This window comes from Plasmodium gonderi (assembly GCF_002157705.1).
Source record: "Plasmodium gonderi DNA, contig: Chr06, whole genome shotgun sequence".
NCBI lineage: Eukaryota > Apicomplexa > Aconoidasida > Haemosporida > Plasmodiidae > Plasmodium > Plasmodium gonderi.
In genome coordinates, this window is record NW_021628931.1 from 101776 (window position 1) to 124449 (window position 22674).

Genomic DNA, 22674 nt, shown 5'->3' on the forward strand with positions numbered 1-22674 from the left:
ATCTCGTGTAGTTCAGATCTCTCGTTTTTCGCATATACATAACATATATATGTGCAGTTCATACATTTACACATATCCGTACGGTTACATGCAAGAGTAATCATCCATAAAATTACTTGCTTTCGATTCAAAATGACGAAAAAAAAAAAAAAAAAAAATTAATCTTTTATATTCTCACCTGTCTCATTATCAACACCTTTCGCTGAGACATCAGGCAAACGTTGATCTTGTGATCCTGTGTCGAGGTGAGTCACTATGACTTCTGGAATTACAGTTTGTGCTTTCACATTAAAAGGACTCTGCGTTTCATTCTCTTCTACTGGATTAAATAATTCTTTGAATTCTTCAGTCACATCTTCACCTCCAGATTTTCTATGTTTCCTTATTCCATATCCAACTCCACCAATTATTCCCCCTAAAGCAAGTACTGTTGCCAAAACTAAGGACCCAATGATAAAATTTTTCTTATTCATAGACGCTTTGATTTTAGATTTTATATCCAAATCTTCCTTTATAACTTTATTATTTATAGATGTCGCAACAACTTTTTCAAATCCTAGGAAGCAAACGATCGATAAAATAACAAACAGAACAGAGAACTTTATAACCTTCATTTTTATTTACAAAGGTACGTTTTTGTGTTGTGTTGATCTTTATGTAGAAGAGCTTTCTTGCAAGCGTTGTATATATGTATGTTTATTTATTTATATTTGCAAGGCAACAATATAAAACTTGTTATAGCCAAAGTGAATTCCTATGGACAAATCAAATAATGAGTGTTAATCCCTTCTGCGTGCTTGTATTCTTGTGTACAAAAACTGTTGCAAAAAAAAAAAAAAAAAACAAAAAAAAAATCTCAAGAATTCAGGGAAAAGAGCGGATCGGACGATTACGTGCTTGTTTGCTAAGCAGCGGGGAGGGGTTGACGACGAAAATTGAATGAGCTTAATATATATGTTGTTTGTGATGAATAAAACTGATCAAAAAGTGAACAACGTGAAACAATGTGGAAAAACAGAGTGAACAAAAAATGAAAATAAAATTAAGTATATAAATAAAGTTATTTTAATTTCTTCTTATATCAATTAATCTGGTTTAATCTGGTTTAATTTGGTTTAAATTTTCAATGTATATATATTTTTTTTTTTTTTTTTTTTTTTTTCCATTTACATTTTTAAATTTTTTTAAAAAAAAAAACATATTTAAAATTGCAAATTAAAAAAGAAAGAAAAAAAAATGCAGACACAACCAAGTGGCACAATCTGAAAAAAACCCCAATGGTGTGCATGCTGCGGGGCTATTATATTAAAAACCACAAGTGTCCCTTAATGAAAAGAAAGAAAAACAACATGCACGAATTTTCTTTAATATGACAGAGAAAGTCCCCAAAGGAGGTTTTAATATTTTTTTGAATTGGGAGGTGAGGGATATGTGTGTATCAAATGAGACCACATATTCGAGTGCAGAATAAACCAGTGTGCATATAAAAAAATCTCTCAACAGATTGTCCCCATTTGTATACAAATGATGTAGAGCTCCTGTGGAAGCACTAGAACGTGGGAAGCCTTCCAATTTTTTCAAGTGTCATGCAGTTTTTCATGCATGCACATTTGACTAATGTACACAATAAGTAATGTCTACTTTGCTAAAAAGACAGGTACATAAGGGGATATTTATGTCCCTTTTTGTGTCCTCAGATGTGCCCTTTTTGTGTCCTCAGATGTGCCCTTTTTGTGTCCTCAGATGTGCCCTTTTTGTGTCCTCAGATGTGCCCTTTTTTGTGACCCTTTTTTATGTATTTGTTTTTATTCTTTTATTTTTTCCCACCCATTTTGCATGCACGTTCAGGTAAATTTCAGGCCATTACACTCACTTCCCCCCAAACTAACGTAAAAAATTTTCTTCATTCTTTTTTTTAATTTAGCTACTGTGCCACAAAGACATTCATTATTACAATGCATACATTGCCAAATTGCATGTATCCTTTGAGTATTCCTTTTTCTCCTTCATGTATTTGTGCCCATGCAAGAAATGCATCATTGCATTTTACACGCACATTTGTCACACAAGTGACTAGCTTCTTTTTTTTTTTTTTTTTTTTTTTTTTCCAGTGGCTAATCGCAGTTGCATTATAAGAACATTTTATCCCCTCTTAAACATGCAATATTATTCAATTGGGCTTATGATCTTTTCGGAGAGCGCATAAACATTTGTTGTTGTTCATGTTTCCATTCCCCATTTTAAGGCATTTGGCCCCATTTTACAGAAAGAGGAGGCGAAGGGAAATGCTCAGGAAATAGTAGAAAAAGCCTGAACATATATGCATGTTCATAATATATATACAATTAATATAAGTTAACGATGGTCATACTGAAATTGCATTGGGGAAGGGAGGAGGCACAAAAGAAATTCATCACAAAAAAGTACACTGCGTTAATAAAGGCCCCTTATTAAAACAAGTTCCTCACGCAAATATGCAGCCTGACGAAGCGCAAAAATTGTCACAGTCATTTTCACAGTCATTTTTGCAGTCATTTTTGCAGTCATTTTCACAGTCATTTTCACAGTCATTTTTGCAGTCATTTTCACAGTCATTTTTGCAGTCATTTTCACAGTCATTTTCACAGTCACTTTCTCTGTCACTGCCACATGTATATATGCATGCACTGCCATATTCCCATGTACAGACTTCAAAAAAAAAAAAAAAAAAAAAAAAAAATGCACAAGGGGGTGTGAAAAAAGAACTCATTCCATATTAACCCAAATCATCACCCTTATCATTATAATTTATTTATATATATGTACATATATATGGATTTTAAAACTTATGTTTTCACCCTATTATATATCACCCACATGCTACATAGCCCAAGAGGAAAAGCCTCTACCCCCACCCCTTATTCCAATTTACATGCGCTTAGTCACCAATGTTAAGCCAAGCACGTTCAAGAATCATCTCATGAGTTTACATGCAGGTTCTCCTTCGTGAGTAAAAGTTTTTATTACCTCTCTCCACCTGTGCTATGTTCTGCTTCACCATGAAAAGTTCCTGTTACACTTCTCACCTGTGTTACATGTTAACACACGAGCAAAAATTGACACCTCCCTCTGCCATGTAACTACTAATGGTGTTTTTGCAAGGATAGAGACTATCTTAAGAATCTACCTTGTCCCAAAGGAGGGTGAGGGAGGGCGGCATGAAAAGAAAAAAAAAATGAAATCAATTTGTGTACAAATTGAATTCTTTACTTTTCCCTCACATCTCGCATATTGGTGCAAAATTAAGCAACATTTTTTGTATAAACACTTCTCTGAATATGGGTAACCACCGCTCTCTCCGTGTAAGACATTTCGAAATGAGAAATTTAGCAATTGGGGACAAACTAATAAGAAAAATAAAGAATTCGCAAAGGTATTTGCAAGTAAAAAATTCGCAAAAGTATTAGCAAATAAAGGATACCAAAAGTGTGGCAAAATTTTCAAAAAGTTGAAAAAAATCAGAATGGGCAGACACTTCTCTCCATCTCCATCTTTTCTCTATCCATTAATTTTTTTTTTTTTCCCTCCCCCCTCACTACATGACATACAAAATATAACAAAATAGTAACTCAAAGGAAAATTTTCGTAAAATGCTCTTCTCCTCTTATGTAAAACATTGCACACACGAGTGTAAAACACGGGTTTAGTACTTTTCCAGTACTTTCAAATAAAGAGACCACTTTAATATTTTTATCATTTTGTCTAGACGTTCTTCCCATGGAATTTTCCCCCCAATATATCTACACTTTCTCAATGCTAATTACGTTCAAAATATGAACCAAAAAAAAAAAAAAAAAAAAAAAATTCATCGCAATGTTTAACAACATAAAGATGTAACAATTTTCACAATGTTCCAAACAACCTCTAAAGGGATATGATATGCACAAATATTAATTTATATATACGTACACACACACACACACACGTCAGCTCGTTACCAATTATGTACATGTTGCAAATGAAGATAAGTAGAGAGAAATCCTTGAGATCATTTTTCTCATAAAATCAAAAAACCTATTTTTTGCACATTTTTCTCATTTTCAAATTAAGAAAAAAAAATAAGACAACATATAAAAAAAAAAAAAAAAAAAAAAAGCTTCCACAAAGGTTTTCCTCATAAAAAAAAGCTTCCACAAAGATTTTCCTCAAAAAAAAAAGCTTCCACAAAGGTTTTCCTCAAAAGAAAAGCATTTTCGCATGAACAAAAAATTCTTAAAAAAGAAAAAATGTTCAACACCCGCCCCCCTCCCCTATCCCCATTGATCCATTTCCGTATGAATACATTTTTCTCCCTTTAAGCAAAAATATACCACCTGTATGTAATGAATAGGTACGCTCGTGATTATTACACTAGATCTCATGCACACATTCCTTTTTGCGTATCAAGCATGTGTAAAATTAGTTCTCCTTTATCTCTTATCTTTATTCTTCGACATACTAATTTAATAAAGAAATATTCAAACGCTTAAGAAGGAAAGAGGTACAGGCGATATAATTCACTTTGCTTTTTCGCCGTTTCACTTTTTCGTCGTTTCACATTTTCGCCGTTTCACTTTTTCGTCGTTTCACTTTTTCGCCGTTTCACTTTTTCGTCGTTTCACATTTTCGCCGTTTCACTTTTTCGTCGTTTCACTTTTTCGCCGTTTCACTTTTTCGTCGTTCACTTTTTCGTCGTTTCACTTTTCGTCGTTTCACTTTTTCGTCGTTTCACTTTTTCGTCGTTTCACTTTTTCGTCGTTTCACTTTTTCACCATTTAAGTTTTTTTTTTTTTTTTTTTTTTTTTTTTTTTTTTTTTTTTTTTCCTTCCTTGAGCGAGAAAAGAAGAAACTGCAGTCTCGTTTTTGATTATCACCCACGGCCCTCGAGAGACTTCTCTCTCTCTGCCTTTTTAAGATCCATACGCTATTCAGAAAATACCACAATTTTTAAAGTAAATTAAATTATTTCCTAAGAGGGCATAAAAATATGTAAACTCTTGTAGGATGAAAAATAAAATAAGCATATATTATAAGCATCGCCTTCCCATATCACCCCACCCCACCCACTTAAACTGTTTCGAGCCTATCAACCCTACATGGAAAATTCCTCACCATAAGAAAAAACCAAAACCGTTAAATTTTAGTACATAAAACAGAATGAAATGGCTGAGGGATGAAGATGCATTTCTCTTCATGCTAATTTTTGTCCACCATGTATCTTTACACATTTTTACCATAAGCATAATATCTCATGCACATGTTTACAAAATATAAAAAAAAAAAAAAAAAAAAAAAAAAAGACTAATTTTAAATCCGCTACAAAAAAATAACATTCCAAAGGAATGCTCATTATAAAAAAAAAAAAAAAAAAAAAAAAAAAAATCACAAGTGCTTATGTACATCACTAATAAAACTTCTCAATCTTTAATCCTTCAACAAGCACTAAATGAAAGGAAAAACTACATACAAAAGGGACTGTGTCACCATATTACATAATTTTCTCAACCGAAACGGAGATATAATTAAACCTCAAAATGGTTTAAACTGAACATTTGAAATTTTACTCTCTCATGTATATATCTGCTTATATATAAGCTCTTTACAGTGAACGAATAAAATTTGTCTCACTTCATACAAATGGGTACATTTTCTGTCACTTCAGAGAGAGGATCCTACGATTAGCCATTCCCTGTGAGAAGTCACCTCCACTTCAGTCCACCCACGTCACTCCACTCGCTTCACTCCACTCACTTCACTCCACTCGCTTCACTCCACCCACGTCACTCCACTCACTTCACTCCACTCCTCCCAAAATGGAGAGCATGCAAAAGTGCCCCTTCACCAGCGTCATCCCATATGGGATGATTCTTTGCGAAAAAATGAAGAAAGAGAAAAACGGACAAGATCCAGAAAATGTAATAATTGAAGAGTTCGATAAACTTCTAAGCACATACGAAAGACCTAATCCATATGATGAAAAGGGAACCGTACAATTCAGCAATCAAAGGGATTTGATTCTTTTCCAAATAGACATAGAATACACAGTAGATAACATTTTCAGAAACATGGTGTTCACCAATGAAAACACTCAAAATGGAAATACTTTAAGCAACATTTTTGCACCATATCGAAAGTTACTTCAAAATAAAGAGAAAAGTTACGTGTCAGTTCCAGTGATTAGAATTTACACTGTTACAAATGATGGATACAGTGTCCTTCTGAATGTACATAACTTTTTCCCATATTTCTACGTTGAAAAACCAAGCAATTTTGAAGAAGAAGATTTAATAAAATTAGAAACAATGATGAATGATAATTTGAATTCTAATAGTCAATACAAAATGTATGAAAAGAAAATTTTAAACATTGAAATTATTCAAACGGAAAGTTTAATGTATTACAAACGGTGCGGGAAAAGAGATTTTTTAAAAATCACTGTTTTATTACCTAAAATGGTTCCAACATTGAAAAAATTTTTTGAAAATGTTGTTAATGTAAATGACAAAAATATTGGAGGTATTGTTTATGAAGCTAATTTACCATTCATACTTCGATACATAATAGATGAGAAAATTACAGGTTCTTCTTGGATTATGTGCAAAAAAGATCATTTTCACATTAGACCTAGAAATAAAAAAATATCCAACTGTTCCTTCGAAATTGATATATCATATGAACACATAGAACCAATGAGCTTAGAAAATGAATTTCAACAAATTCCTAAATTAAGAATTCTTTCGTTCGATATTGAATGTATTAAATTAGATGGAAAAGGATTCCCAGAAGCTAAAAATGATCCCATTATACAAATTTCATCCATTTTGTATTTTCAAGGAGATCCAATTGAAAAATGTTCTAAATTTATATTTACACTAAAAGAATGTGCTAGTATACCAGGTTCTAATGTCATCTGGTTTGATCAGGAAAAAACAATGCTAGATGCATGGAGTGAATTTATCACAAGATTAGATCCAGATTTTCTAACTGGATACAACATTATCAATTTCGATTTGCCATACATATTAAATAGAGGAACTGCTCTAAATTCTAAAAAACTAAAATTACTTGGAAGAATCAAAAATATCAATAGTGTTGTCAAGGAATCTAGCTTTTCATCAAAACAGTTTGGGACACATGAAACGAAAGAAATTAACATTAATGGAAGAATACAATTTGATGTCTATGATTTAATAAAAAGAGATTATAAACTAAAATCATACACATTAAATTATGTCTCCTTTGAATTCTTAAAAGAACAGAAAGAAGATGTTCACTACAGCATTATGAATGATTTACAAAACGAGAGTCCAGAATCCAGAAAAAGAATTGCCACCTATTGTATAAAAGATGCTGTACTACCACTCAGACTCATAGATAAACTTCTATTTATTTACAATTATGTCGAAATGGCAAGAGTTACAGGAACTCCATTTGTCTACCTATTAACAAGAGGACAACAAATCAAAGTTACCTCGCAGCTTTATCGAAAATGCAAAGATTTGAATTATGTTATTCCAAGTACATATATCAAAACCAATACAAATGAAAAATATGAAGGAGCTACTGTTTTAGAACCCATAAAAGGCTATTACATAGAACCCATTTCGACCCTCGATTTTGCATCTCTTTACCCATCTATCATGATAGCCCACAATCTTTGCTATTCTACTCTGATCAAAAATAACAATGAAATGGAAGGACTAAATCCACAAGATATAACAACTATTCAGGGAAAGGGAAATATCAAATTTGTCAAAAGAAATGTCAAAAAAGGAATACTTCCACTCATAGTAGAAGAATTAATAGAAGCAAGAAAAAAAGTTAAAATGTTAATAAAAAATGAACAAAGTCCAATAACTAAAATGGTTCTAAATGGAAGACAATTAGCACTTAAAATATCTGCAAATTCAGTGTATGGATATACTGGAGCTGCATCTGGAGGACAACTCCCATGTCTAGAAGTAGCAACTTCTATTACAACCTTAGGAAGACGTATGATTGATAAAACAAAAGAAACTGTTGAAAATTACTACAGCAAGAGTAATGGATTTGAGTTCAATGCAACAGTTGTGTATGGAGACACAGATTCTGTGATGGTAAAATTTGGAACCAACAGCATCGAAGAAGCAATGAGATTAGGAAAAGATGCAGCAGAAAGAATAAGCAAAGAATTTTTATCTCCAATAAAATTAGAGTTTGAAAAAGTATATTGTCCATATTTACTATTAAATAAAAAAAGATATGCAGGATTGTTATATACAAACCCAGAGAAACATGACAAAATGGATTGCAAAGGTATCGAAACGGTCAGAAGAGATTTCTGTATCTTGATTCAACAAATGATGGAAACCATTTTAAATAAATTACTTATCGAAAAAAATCTGAACAGTGCTATTGAATATACCAAAAGTAAAATAAAACAATTACTTACCAATAACATTGATATGAGTCTCCTTGTTGTTACAAAATCTTTAGGAAAAACAGATTATGAAACAAGATTACCCCATGTCGAATTAGCAAAAAAATTAAAACAACGGGACAGTGCAACAGCTCCAAATGTTGGAGATCGAGTTAGTTATATAATTGTTAAAGGAGTAAAGGGACAAGCACAATATGAAAGGGCAGAAGATCCACTATATGTATTAGATAATAACTTAGCCATAGATTACAATCATTATTTAGATGCAATTAAAAATACCTTATCCAGAATTTTTGAAGTTATAATGCAAAATTCAGATTCCCTCTTTTGTGGGGAACATACAAGACACAAAACCATTTTAACATCTAGTCAAACGGCTCTTTCCAAATTTTTGCAAAAAGCTGTTAGATGTATCGGTTGTAATAGTTCCATTAAAAAACCACCACTATGTAGCCATTGTAAAGCAAATAAAGAATTTTCTATATATATGAATAAAATGAAAAACTTCAAAAATAAACAAAATGAATTCTTTCAACTCTGGACTGAATGTCAGCGTTGTCAGGGAAACCTCCATGTCGAGGTCATATGCATGAATAGAGATTGTCCCATTTTTTATAGAAGAGCCAAGATTAAGAAAGATATGTCCAATATTCAGGAGCAGATAAGTACATTGCGGGCAGATTGGTGAAATGTATTGGAATGTAAATTTTTGTTTCTTCATACAAAATGCTCTTCAGAGGGCAATTCAGAATTTTCAAAAAAAAAAGAAATATGTTTAAATGGGCATTTACTTTTTCCCTTCGCTTCGTCCATTCGCTGGAATGTCCTATTACCCAAGCATTTCACGTCTATGCACATATAGATTCGTGCTGTGTAAATATATATATCCACAAAAAAAAAAAAAAAAAAAAAAAAACACATACACACGAATGTGCATGAAAAGGTAGACTTCCCATTTTGCTTTTAAAAAGAAGAATCCCTTTCCATCCATAAACTCGCATCGATATCCATGCCCATATCTCTTTTTTTACCCCCACCCCTCACCCCTAAGAGGACCTTCAACTAGGTATGCATACATTGTACCATTTCACAGGTGAGCCGATTTTACTATCATTTTTGCCATCATTTTTGCCATCATTTTTGCCATCATTTTTGCCATCATTTTTGCCATCATTTTTGCCATCATTTTTGCCATCATTTTTGCCATCATTTTTGCCATCATTTTTGCCATCATTTTTGCCATCATTTTTACTATCATTTTTTCCATTTTTTCCATTTTTTTCATTTTTTTCAATTTTTTAAGTTGGTTTTTGCGTACATACATCAACACGCTCATGCATAGAACGCGGGAATAGCCATGCATGTTATATGAAAATCGGTTCCTACAAATGCACATGTGCACACCTGTGAACTCCAAATCAATGTCGAAACACTAAATTTTAAAAAAAATAAAACAAGGACGAAAGTGAAAACTAGAGGATTCGTCTGCTTTTAAATTAGCACTATCTTTTTTTCAAAAAGTACGACGCAACGGTCGCAAGTTTTCCTCGACAAGTAAGAGGTCAACAAATGGGCATAAAAAAATAAAAAAAAAATAATAAAAAATAAAAACATTTTTTTTTTTTTTTTTTTTTTTTTTTTTTGTCTATACTTCTCCACAGAAGAAACTAACTTCCCTCCTCTGTCAAATCCGCAACATTCTCGAAATTTCCCGTTCTCTCGTTCGAAGTGTCGGTTATTTCATTCTCCATTTCTTGCATATCCATCTTTTGAATATCATTTTCATTTTGCTGCACATTTTGATTAACGTCAAAGACATTGTCTATCTTAAGTATATTGGTACATGCTAAAGGAATTCCACCAACGCACATTTTTTGAAATAAAAAAAAAATAGATATTTTGGGATTGTGTCTATCCGCTTCCATTACTATTTTTTTATCTCCATCATCTTTCAATACTTGGAAATTTGATGTATCATCATTTTCATAAGACTCACCTGATATCTGTGCATATAAATGTGGATCTTTCTTTTTCAATTGTTGTATTTCTTTAAACAAAGGAGTCATTTTGCAAAATGTTTTAAAATAATCACTCTTGATAACGACATATTCACACAAAGATTTTGCACTTTGGAATGCATCTTCTGGGATTACCACATCGCTCAAAATTTCGTTATCTCTTTTCTCATTTTCTACCATGTATGAATCCTTCGTTGAAACAAAGTTTTGTAAATTTTCATCATTTTTTTTATACACATTTGCATTTTTCTCTTCCTTCCCTTGAACTTCAGTTATCTGCGTTCCATGTGTGTGTTCACCTGTTCCACCACCATTAGTAACATTTCCATATGTCTTACTCTTTTCTTTACATGCATTTTTTATCTCATTCTTACTCCCTTTATTATTTCCTATGCTTTCTGACTCTCCTTGAACCCTTAAACTTATGTTATTCCCTTCAATTTTTTGTTTCCTCAGTGTGAATACCCCAATCCTAGTAATCAGAAAGTACCCATAAAAAAATAGTACCAACTTGTTAAGCTTTCTCATTCTTAGGCTGAGATGTTTTTTTTTTTTTTTTTTTTAAGTTCTCTTCTTAATTTTGGCACTTTTCAGATTTTGTTGTTTCTTCGTTTCTACTGATGGAAGTGTTCTTCTTTACTTCTATTCACTGGGATGAAAAAAAAAAAAAAAAAAAATGCTCAGCACAAAGAAAGAAACACCAAAAGAAAAGAATACAAATGTCCAGACGTAAATGTTAGGCAGACGTAAACACACACTACACACTATGACCAGAGTACGGTTTACGCTGCAACAAGGATGTGTTTTCAAAAATCAGAACAACAAACAACGATCAGTTTTGGAAAATAGGAAAAATCTATGTTCTAAAAAATACAGGGAAATTAACTACTTATTCGTGAAACCCACCAATATGGTAAAAGAAAAAAAAATAAAATAAAATAAAAAAAAAAAAAATATATTCATCGCACCTTCTTGCATATTCCCAAACTGAAATAAATAAACAATAGAAAAAATAAATTCCATTTTATTAATAATTGAATATACTTTTCACCAAAATATTTTTAAGAACTAATTTATCAAAATATCTTTTACCCTTTTATTACTTATTGTTATTTTCTTCTTTTTTTTTTTTTTTTTTTTTTTTTTTTTTAGCTTTTATCTCTTATCAACTATTGCTACGATATGTCTGCTCTCCCTTCCCAAAACATGTACTATTCGCTTTATGTAAATTCTTTTTTCATGGTAGTTAATGTTCCTTCAAGAGAGGGAAGGTGATGAGAGAATTTTAAAAAGTGATACAATTTCTCTATGTCTATTAATACAAACACATGGTGATTACATCATCATACTTCACAGTGGGAAGGAAAAATTTGTTGTAAAGGCTTTAATACACACACAAACATAAAGAGAGGGAGAGAGAGAGAAACAACTTTAATTGGGATCTCTCATATCACATTATCACAATTTCGTACCATTCGTATGCTACATAGGTTACACATATTGTATGTAGGCCCCACTGTTTATGCATCGTTATTTTTTTTTTTCTTTTTTTTTTTTCCTTTTCTTCATCTCACACACTTGAAAAATCGGTTGAAGTGGTTCCTCTCATTATGAATTTACCCCTTTTCTCCATCCCTCAATAGGATGTTCCAAAAAAAAAAAAAAAAAAAAAAAAAAAGTCGTAAGATTTTCCAAAATGCATGAACAGGTCATAAAATTTTCCAAAATGCATGAACAGGCCATAAAATTTTCCAAAAAGCCTGGACACGTCATAAAATTTCCCAAACAATTAGAACACCTAACTCTTCTCTATTTATCAGTGATTAAGTCATCATGGAAAAAGGAGAAAACTTGTCGCCCTGCTTGTGGAACCGAAAATTGTATTTCCTCATCCCAGGGGAAAGGGGATACGCTTTTAAATAGCCTTTTTCATGAAAACAAAAAAAAAAAATACTTGTGACAAAATTTTTGCAAAAGGGTGTATTTTTCCCACAGCAGCAATGAGAAGCCCTGAAATGGGTCATTATAAAAAAAAAAAAAAAAAAAAAATGGCAATTTTGATAAGGGCAAAACTGTTATAAAAAATATGAAAACGTAAAAATATAAAAATTAGTAGATTAGTAAATAGCAAATTAGTGAATAGCAAATTAGTGAATAGCATATTAGTGAATAGCATATTAGTGAATAGCAAATTAGTGAATAGCAAATTAGTGAATAGCAAATTAGTGAATAGCATATTAGTGAATAGCATATTAGTGAATAGCAAATTAGTGAATAGCATATTAGTGAATAGCAAATTAGTAAATTTGCAAAAGCACACTCTATACTTGCTGTGGCACAAAAGTGTGTTAAGGCTAGCTCCCACAATAATACACGCTTTCACAATTAAGCTGAAAAAAGCACTCAGTTTGGGCAAACTTGCTACATAAGCTGCATTATGAAGAGGAGGAATAAGGAAGGACTCTTGTAGCAAGCCACAAAATGTGCAAAGCATAAAAAAAAAAGTAGTAGGTTCACAACTATGGAGAACCACAAGTTGAGTGAGGGAAAAAATGCTGTATCATAAGTTTAAACACCTCTCCAATGGGAAATCAGATTGGCATTTTCAAACATATATCAAATGGTTTATCCATCGTTCAGACAGGAAACTCATCAGAACCACTATTTTTAAGGATGATGATATTTATTTAGATCCTCTAGAAATACACAATGAAGAACGGAACAAAACAAATTACCTGAACAGTTCAGACATGGAAAAAGGTGTATTTAACAGGAACAACGTAGGAATGAATGTAATTCTAATTAACAACAAATACATGGACATAAAATTTATTAATCAGCTATATAAAGAATTAAGAGAAGGAGAAATAAATTTTACAAAAAGATTTACATTCCTTACATCGCTACATAATGATGTGTTTAATTATGGATATAATTTATACGATTTGTTAAAAATAATAGAAGTGTATCAAAAGACTAAAAATAAGAAATATGCACATGTTGTGAAAAAAATTATGCACAATATTAATGACTTAAGTTACTTAATATTTTCTTATAGGAAACCACTAATATCATACTGCAATGGTATAATAAAAGGTTCTGCTGGGTTCTTACCATTTCTGGCAAATAATAGTGCATCTTATTTTCATTCCACTTTTGCATATAACAATTTGAAGTATTCTTTTTTACCATATGGTGGCATTTCATACATACTGTCCAATTTAAGAGGATCTATTGGATTTTATTTAGCCTTAACAGGGAAAGAAATAAAATCTTCAGATTTAATTTGGTGTGGTTTAACAAAAAGATGGATTTCAGAAGACTGTCTAGAATTAATGGAACTCACATCTGGATCTCAGTTAGAGGTATCTGAACAAGATGCTAACTTCCTCTTGAGTGAGCATTTTTTAAAAGTTCCTCAAATTTATACATTAAAAAATTATGAAGAAATAATTCATGACCATTTTAGGTATCCCACTTTATTACAAATTGTTAGTAAGCTAGATGCAACCAGAAAGCGAACAGATGGTCATAAACATATTCAGTTGTGGGCTGAGAACACATATCAACAAATCTGTGCACAACCATCGCTAGCTATACATATAACATTCGAAATAATGAATATTTTAAGAAATTTTAAAATGGAATTATTAAAAAAAGCACAAGTTACAAAAAATTTATACAAAGAAATGATACAAAATAGTTATAAAATTACATCAACCACAAGAGAAGAACTAAGCTTATCTGAACTCAAATATGCAATTGATTCGGAACTTTTTGTAAAAGCATTAAACCTTGAAACGAATGCTCTAGTGAACTTTATTACATGTCCAGATGTCCTTAATGGAATAACTTCCTATCTAGTTAAGGATACGGAACAATCATTCAAATGTAGCTATCTAAACAATACTGTTTTTGAAACAAAGAAAGATATTATACACTATTTCCTTTTTTATAAAAATTCTTATGAATACATCATAAATGATAGACCAGATATAAGTTTTTCCAGTTTGGCTGTTTTGGATAAATCCAATCAGCACTACAGCTCCCACGATCGTCAATTTTATGCACAAGAGGTAAGTGCATCCTCCAACACTGTGTAATAGTGAAGAATAACATAATGGGTTCATTTGAACAAATGAATCAGGGTTGCATGGTTTTAATCTATTTCATTCTTGTATCATATAGTCTCTCTAGCTACCACCAAAATGTATAGGCTTCTCCTTACTTCTTACATTACAACCATCAGAAATGCATTCATCTTTTTTCACGATATTTCATTTTTTTTTTTTTTTTTTTTTTTTTTTTTTTTTTTTTTTTTTCCTTCCCCCTTCCCTTTTTTTTTGACTTCCCTTTTATTTAGAGAAAACGATGGAGTGATAATTATCTGAAGGAAGAATTGGACGAAATTAACAGTCTTGCCATATGACAACATTCTCCTTTTTTTTTTTTTTTTTTTTTTTTTTTTGTTTTCCATATTTTTTTCATATTTTCATCACGGAATATACAAATGCTTGTGACGAAATCTTCATTTCTCTCCAAAAGAGGACGAAAAATGTCCCTCAGTCGTATGTAAAATCACACCAAATTTGACAAAACAAGTATATATATTTTTAAAAACAGTTTACGGGTTCTTATTTAGAGAAGGGGTTGCTTTGTTAGAAGCAGCATAATGAGGCGCGACATGATGGGACACGACATGATGAGACACGACATGATGAGACACGACATGATGAGACACGACATGATGGGACTCAACATGATGAGCAGATAAGCAGAGTAACACCAAATTAATTCACATGTCATTTCATCGCAATCAAATAAAGAGACAATTATGATAATAAAAATACATATAAAGAGGATATCCCATAAGACAAGTTAGAATTGTCTCTTTCGACATTTATGTACTAACACTGTACTTGGGAAAAAAGGTAAGTATTTTTTTTTTCCTTTTTTAATATAAAACTGATAACACTGTTTTCCAGGGTGGAGACGGAGTGAAGAAGAAAAAGAAGACGATGTATATAAGTTCCTCTCTCGCTTCTTCTGATCTCGTCATTTTTATATGACAACAGAGAATGACAAAAATGAAATGTAAACAAATACAAATATGGTGAGTGCGTGGATGGATGTATAAATAAATGTTAGTGATCCACTTAGAGATCGCAAAGAAGAACTCGAAAAATTGTGCGTGCTGAGAAAAAGAGAGGAAGGAATAACAGCACAAGGTTACACTCTCCATATAACAGATTCATCACATCCCGTAGGGAGAGACACAATGGACGAATAATTTATCTCTCAGATTAAGTTCATGTGGCTGATAGACGATTGATACATATATATATATATATATATATATATATATATATATACATATGCATGATGCAAAGGAGAGACTGAACTGACATTTCACAAACAAACAAAAAAGACGCCTTCCCAGTGGGCGTCCTTCTCTACCTATCTATCTCACTTGAAGTATGTTATTCAATTTCACTTGGTATGCTTGATTCCTCATTTCATATACATCTAGTATAAGTTTTTTCCCTCGATAGCTACATTCTCCTGACCATCAGAGTAGTCATATTTTTCTGTAGATAACTTAACATTCGAAGGACACATGCTTTGCATCCATCTTAATTTTATCTCATTCAAAATTTTATTATTTTCATTCATGCATTCGTATATTTCTATCATTTCTTTGCTATAAGTTTTCATGTTTTTCACGTATTCGGCATATTTTTCACCTGACCTGGACCACCAACCATTCGAATTTTCACAGATGTGAATTGGGGATGATTCATTTGGCATGGGCTTTTGAGGTGGTTCCCACTCTTGTGACATTCTCGTGATGTTCCATTTTTGATTACTGTGCTTCTTCTTAGACTCGACAGACGAGTTAGAAAGAGAACCTTCTGAATTCCTTCTTGCCTCTACTTCTATCGTAGAACTTAAAATGTAACTCTTTTCATTATTCCACATTTCCTTGTCAACATGACTATCACAGGGATGGCTAGCTACTGGATCAGGTGCACTAACTATCGGGTCAACATTGCTTCTGACACTCCCCTCTCTAAAATAGTGAGTGTTCAGTCTTCTATAATCAGCGACTTCAGGACTTCGTTCACTCATTTCATTCCTTTCAAAGGTAGCAGTAGTAGCAGTAGTAGCAGTAGTAGCAGTAGTAGCAGTAGCAGTAGTAGTAGTAGTACTACTTCTTTTCTCCCTCTGACATGCTAACTGTGTTGTATCTACACTGAAATGTGTCTTCTCATTGTTTATTACATCTTTTTTCAATGGCAAGGTGGTGATATGCATGGGTAGATTGGGTTCTATATTTTGACATTCCTCTTGAAGGGAAATAGATTCCTCACATTCACTACTTCTATTTAATACTTCTTTTTTTTTTGAAAGAGAAAGAGGGATTTTATCTGTATGTCTAGTTGAAACATGGCAACCTAGTAATCCATGTCTTGCCCATGTTACATCTAGTTGTATATTTACCTTTCTTATATTTTCACTTTTCACATTGTATACATAAAAAATGGATTGAAGTGGTTTATTTTTTTTCTTTTCATTATTCTGAATGAAGAAATTATATTCAATGAAATTCATTAATTCTTCGTAATTTCTCAATATGTTATCTTCATGTCCAATAATAAAATCATCTTTTTCTATTAATCTTCTTTTAATTTCTGAATATTTATCATCTATTTTTAAAATTTGAATACCCTCATTCATTGCATTTATCAATTCATAACTTATATTCATACCTAAAAGTCCATTTCCCTTCCATTTCCTTGGCTTTATATGTACCTCTTTCAATATATCATATCTGCAATTATACACTACTAGACGTAATACCTTATCTTCCTTTTCCTTTACCTTCTGCATGAATATATCATACGTTTTTCTCGTTGCATCTACCAGCTTTATTTCTTCAATTTGGACAATATAGTCGAAGAATATCTCCACTTCACATTTGGAAGCAGGGCCATCGGGGCAAATACGAACGATTCGGTAGCCTAAGAGGGGAAGAAGTTTGGGAGAAAAGATGTTATAAATATTTAAGAAATTGTGACAAATTGTATATTAGACAGGACTAACAAAATGAATGACTATAATGGTGATGATTAAACGAAGAATTAAAAAAACAAAAAAAAAAAATCGGATCTGCACTTTATCTTGTAAACTAAGCACACACTTTGTCCTTTTTTCCATCACTTCATTTTTTCCATTTTTTTGCTACCTCTGCTAGCTCCTTTGGCTTGTCCGGCTCCCATACTGTTTCAATTTCTCGTACGTCAACATAAGTACCTGAACATGTACATGCACCTATACAACATTATGTGGATTCCCTTTTTTTATGACAAGACCGTTTGCACAAAAGGAAGAGAAAAAATTGACATGAATTTTTTTTCTTGAGTTGGAAGATGCTGAAGTCTTAAGGTCCAGCGTGGTGACGAACACGGTGCCCAGTCATACAAACACAGAATCGCGAGTGGATGAATGGGTGATCAGCTGAATAAATATTATTAGAAACAATCCGTTTTGTGATGGCACTATAACCACACACATGCACAAGCATGTGAGTTTAAGCGTTTGTAACAGTTTTTTTTTTTTTTTTTTTTTTTTTTTTTTTCCCCTGTCTAAAAAGTGACATTCATGGGCGTGCAAAAATGATTAACACGTATAAAAAATGCACAAAGGGGGAGAAATATGTACGTATGTATGTACGTATGTATGCATGTATGTATTCATGCATGTATAAACTGAACAAACGTTGTGCCAAGACGAAACAGGTGAACGGGGAAGGTGAAAAATGCATGTACCCCGAAGGGGACAAATAATGCGAAAAAATGAGAAAAAAAAAAAAAAAAAAAAAAACTAAAACTAAAATCAAATCAAATCAAAACTAAAACCAAAACCAAAACCAAAACTAAAACCCTCGTTCAATTGTTCATACCATACAACACATTTTGCATGAACAAATCGTGTCCCACAGATATAACATTCGATTTATGCTACTTGATGCAGAAAGGTCTTTGTCAAAACAGAACCAAAACAACAAAAAAAAAAAAATAATAAAAGAAAAGAAAAATTAAAAGCGGTTGAACTGGTTGAACTGGTTGAACTGGTTGAACTGGTTGAACTGGTTGAACTGGTTGAACTTGTAAAGTATATCGTTTTTTTAATTTCTTTTTAATTTCTTTTTAATTTCTTTTAATTTTTTTTTAATTTCTTTTAATTTCTTTTAATTTCTTTCTTTTTTTTTTTTTTTTTTTTAATTTACATGCACTCCACCGCTCCCCTACTTACTGAAAATATTTTCCTCTCAAATTTTTTCACACATTATAAATGCAGACAAATTGAAAATCAGTTCACTTGGCATATTATTCACTTGTGAAAAAGCATCAGATTAGAGTGAAAATAAATAAAAAAAAAAAAAAAAACGAGACATTCGAGGAGAAGAAGTAAATATTCTCCATCATGGAGATTCTCAAAAAAAAAAAAAAAAAAAAAAAAACAACTGCTTATCAGTAGAATATGACGTGCATAGGTGATATATATTTATATCAATCTTTACTTAAAAAAAAAAAAAAAAAAAAATCCCCAAATGGGTAAGCAACAGTGTAAAAAAATAAAATAAAAAAATAAAATAAAAAATGGAACAAAGGAAGAACAATAAAATAGTACAAATCAATTCATGGTCAGAACAGATTTATACTTTTACTACGCAAGAGCAATCACTTGTGTGCAGTACCTATTCATTTTCGATTCGATTCACTGACAAGCAGATAGCAACTCCATGACATCGATTCATTGTTCAAAGAAAGATACTTGAATTTTTTCCTTTTTTTTTTTCCAAGTGTAAATAAAAAGCAGCAAAAATGGGGGAAAAAAAAAAAAAAAAAATGGAATGGTTGTTAATTCACTCACTCTATCTACAAACACATAAAGAAAACTTCTATTTGAAGAGAAAAATAATATCCCCTTTTTTATTTGTCCAAAAATTCAATCAGAATTTTTTCAGTTTCTTGAGGACTTTGCACAGAAAAACCTCGCACTCTCTTGTCTTTATAAATTTCATAGTCGTTTTCTCCCTATTGAAAAAAGTGGAATGTTCATTCTTATTATCAATGTTCCAAATTGACATGCACACTAGGATGTAAATACCTTTACACTTACAAAAAAAAAAAAAAAAAAAAAAAAAAAAAGAGACTGTGAACACCACGCATGTACATAAAAAATATTTCACATGTTCAAGATGTCTGTCTCATACCTTCCCCGTTTTGTCACCAAAAAATAAAATCTCTCTGAACAACCCTTCTACATGTCTCAAACAAAATGTTTTATCCCACCCCTGTTGCACGGAAATAGTTGCACGGAAATTGTTGCACGGAAATTGTTTCATGGAAATTGTTGCAAAGAAGTGGAATGGCAAAAGTGTGCATAATATTTTATCTCTCTTAGGAAGGAGCGCTCCGATTTTTCAGCATGTCCACATAAACACACTCACGTGTCGCTGGAATTTCCCTCGAAGAGTGTGTACAAACATGCACACATGTATAACAAACACGTCTAATGGAATCGATGGACTCTGTCTCATCTCTATCTTCTCATTTGCACTACCGAAGGGAAACAATCTATAGATATCTGACCTCCAATAGAAAACGTCAAGCCAAATTGAGAAAATCTTTGCCATGAAAAAAAAAAATAAAATAAAAATAAAAAAAAAAAAAAAAATAACCACGTTTATGTGAAAAAGAGTACGTGCAAAACAGTGTGTTTATACACAAGGGTGAATAGTGCACTTTGGTATGTGACTCTTATATATATAAAGTATGCCCACACGTGTATACCTTCCCTTGTGTGTGTAAACTAAGATGTATGAACACTCTGAAGTATTTACTTGTGCATTAAGTCCAATCTAAATTTGTTAAGAATTCCATTCTCCGCGTTGTATGCACAAAATTCATCCCGTTCTTCTCGTGAACAATTTCTACCAATTGGACTGATGTTTATCAGCCCATTACGCAATTCGATGAACGTTCCTCTGGAATAGAGAGGAGAAAAGGTTTATATTTTTATATACACTTTGTTGGAATGACACAATGGAAAAAAAAAAAAAAAAAAAAAGGGAATAAAAAAAAGGGAATAAAAAAAAAAAAAAAAAAAAATGCTCAACTGGGAACCCCTCCAAGATGAGAAAAATACCTCTTCTTTGGAATACGCAATGTTGCTATATACACCAAGCAATAATTTACCAATTCTTGCATTTTTTCTTCACCTAAAAATTCTGTTATACTCTGTGTGTGAAGGAAAATGGTACATCATATATCATGCAAACGAGAGAATTAAAAAGGAAAAAAAAAAAAAAAAAAAAAAAAATGGACATGTGATGAGCTGAAACACGATACATTTCTCGTACAAAAACTTCCTCACAATGGACTTGCTCACAATAATTTCCTCCCAACAACAGTGACATGCATAATCTTTCTCTCACCTCTGCATAGAACTGTGTATTGTTCTTATGAGCTATCACGCCATTTTCTGAAAATATAAAATCGAATATTTCGGGGTCTTCAAAAAACGGATGGGAAAAAAAAAAAAAAAAAAAAAAAAAAAAAAAAACTCATGTTGGAAATCATAACAATGAAAGAAACATATGCTACTTTTTTTTTTTTTTTTTTTTTTTTTCCAGGTATACATATGTGTGCAATTTCGTTTCATATATGAATGCATGTGTGGGAATATATATCATTGATATTCTTCCCAATCAGTGTATTACACTCATTCACATCATCATGCATCTTCATAAATGTGTGTGTGTGTGTCTCTCCCTCCCGTGCTTACATATTATTTGTTCTATAATTTTCTTATAGTCTGATCCTCCAACGATTGCCAATGAATAGTCTCCCTTCAACTTAAGTTTCCTCAGTGTGTCAATCATACTTTGTTCAATTGGCTATGTGGGGAGAAAGGAGGGAAATTATTAAGTAACTGTGTTAGAAGTTGTGTCTGCAGTTGTGTCTGCAGTTGTGTCTGCAGGTGTGTCTGCAGTTGTGTCTGCAGTTGTGTCTGCAGTTGTGTCTACAGTTATGTCTGCAGTTATGTCTGCCGTTGTGTCTGCCGCTGCACCTGGTGAAGGAGGGGGAGAATTTTTTTTTCCTCAGTTTCAACCCGTTTCGCATGAACAGACAGGTAATTCATACCTCTCTGGGGTGTGTCAAGGTTCCATCCACGTCAAACAAAAAAAGAAGGTTCTTTTCTGAATTCATTCTCCTCCGTTTTCTTCATTTGGTTATGTTTCGAATAACCAGGTGATGTGTGAAAAGGAAGGAAAAAGTTTTTTTGCGAAATAAACTTTTGCAACTCAAAAGTTCAGTTTGAAGTGCGTTAGCATTTTTTTTTTTTTTTTTTTTTTTTGTTTTTCCTTCTCGTCCCTATTTTTACCCCTTCTGAGAAAAGGCGAGGAGTAGAAGAAAAGAGGAGGTATAGGTAAAGATAAAAATTACCCAAAGATATAAAGAAGAAGATCAAACTGATAGTGGGGAGAGTGAGGAAATTATTCAACGTGTCACTGTAATATCGATTACGAAGAATAAATGGACTTAGAATTAACTTATTCATGAACTGTGTGCATACTTAAATATACACAACTTTATCAGTCAACATTTTTATAGGCCTTCTCTTTCTCTCTCTCTTCCTCAGTCTATCAAAAAAGGGAATATGCTATACAAGAAACAGAACAAAATGAAAAAAAAAAAAAAAAAAAAAAAAAAAATTAACCATCCTCATCCTGTATTCACTAGAAAAATGCAGTAAATACACTAGTGTATGCAAATCTGAAAAAAAAAAAAAAAAAAAAAAAAATATTCTCCTAAAATAAGAAAAAAAACCTAACCTTGCTGAAAAAAACCTACTTTGTTTAGAACGCACATCATACAGACGACATAAGCGGGATCTTCCAAGTGGTCATTTCGGAACGGTCAATAATTTGCACATAATATATTCCACACACATAAGCATGTGTTGATGTGCGGAGGTGTGGATGTGTTGATGTGCGGAGGTGTGGATGTGTGGATGTGCGAATGTGCGAATGTGCGAATGTGCGTTTTGGGTGTAATTATTTATCAAAAGGATAAACAGTGAGGAGTTCAGGGCCCCTGGAGGGGGGAGGAGGGTTGCTTTTGCAAAATAAAAAAAAAAAAAAAAAAA

The 22674-nt window shown here is 32.2% G+C and overlaps 6 protein-coding genes across 6 annotated transcripts; 2 read left to right on the top strand and 4 right to left on the bottom strand.

Annotated features, from left to right (window-relative positions):
- Positions 1–158: 158 nt before the first annotated feature.
- On the bottom strand, positions 159–614 carry PGO_060150 (early transcribed membrane protein; the record flags this gene model as incomplete). Its single annotated transcript, XM_028686659.1, has 1 exon — positions 159–614. The coding sequence occupies one exon, from the start codon at positions 612–614 to the stop codon at positions 159–161; it is 456 nt and encodes a 151-aa protein (XP_028542460.1).
- A 5217-nt stretch (positions 615–5831) lies between these two features.
- PGO_060160 (DNA polymerase delta catalytic subunit) lies at positions 5832–9125 on the top strand (the record flags this gene model as incomplete). Its single annotated transcript, XM_028686660.1, has 1 exon — positions 5832–9125. One exon carries the CDS (start codon positions 5832–5834, stop codon positions 9123–9125), a length of 3294 nt encoding a protein of 1097 aa, XP_028542461.1.
- A 979-nt stretch (positions 9126–10104) lies between these two features.
- On the bottom strand, positions 10105–10983 carry PGO_060170 (rhoptry neck protein 12; the record flags this gene model as incomplete). Its single annotated transcript, XM_028686661.1, has 1 exon — positions 10105–10983. The coding sequence occupies one exon, from the start codon at positions 10981–10983 to the stop codon at positions 10105–10107; it is 879 nt and encodes a 292-aa protein (XP_028542462.1).
- Positions 10984–13007: 2024 nt separating this feature from the next.
- On the top strand, positions 13008–14884 carry PGO_060180 (enoyl-CoA hydratase-related protein; the record flags this gene model as incomplete). Its single annotated transcript, XM_028686662.1, has 2 exons — positions 13008–14531; positions 14819–14884. 2 exons carry the CDS (start codon positions 13008–13010, stop codon positions 14882–14884), a joined length of 1590 nt encoding a protein of 529 aa, XP_028542463.1.
- A 1097-nt stretch (positions 14885–15981) lies between these two features.
- PGO_060190 (golgi re-assembly stacking protein) lies at positions 15982–17735 on the bottom strand (the record flags this gene model as incomplete). Its single annotated transcript, XM_028686663.1, has 2 exons — positions 15982–17477; positions 17702–17735. 2 exons carry the CDS (start codon positions 17733–17735, stop codon positions 15982–15984), a joined length of 1530 nt encoding a protein of 509 aa, XP_028542464.1.
- Positions 17736–19451: 1716 nt separating this feature from the next.
- Positions 19452–21734, bottom strand: PGO_060200 (phosphomannomutase; the record flags this gene model as incomplete). Its single annotated transcript, XM_028686664.1, has 8 exons — positions 19452–19556; positions 19736–19816; positions 20086–20149; positions 20366–20509; positions 20671–20762; positions 20960–21036; positions 21310–21421; positions 21669–21734. The coding sequence occupies 8 exons, from the start codon at positions 21732–21734 to the stop codon at positions 19452–19454; spliced, it is 741 nt and encodes a 246-aa protein (XP_028542465.1).
- Positions 21735–22674: the final 940 nt, after the last annotated feature.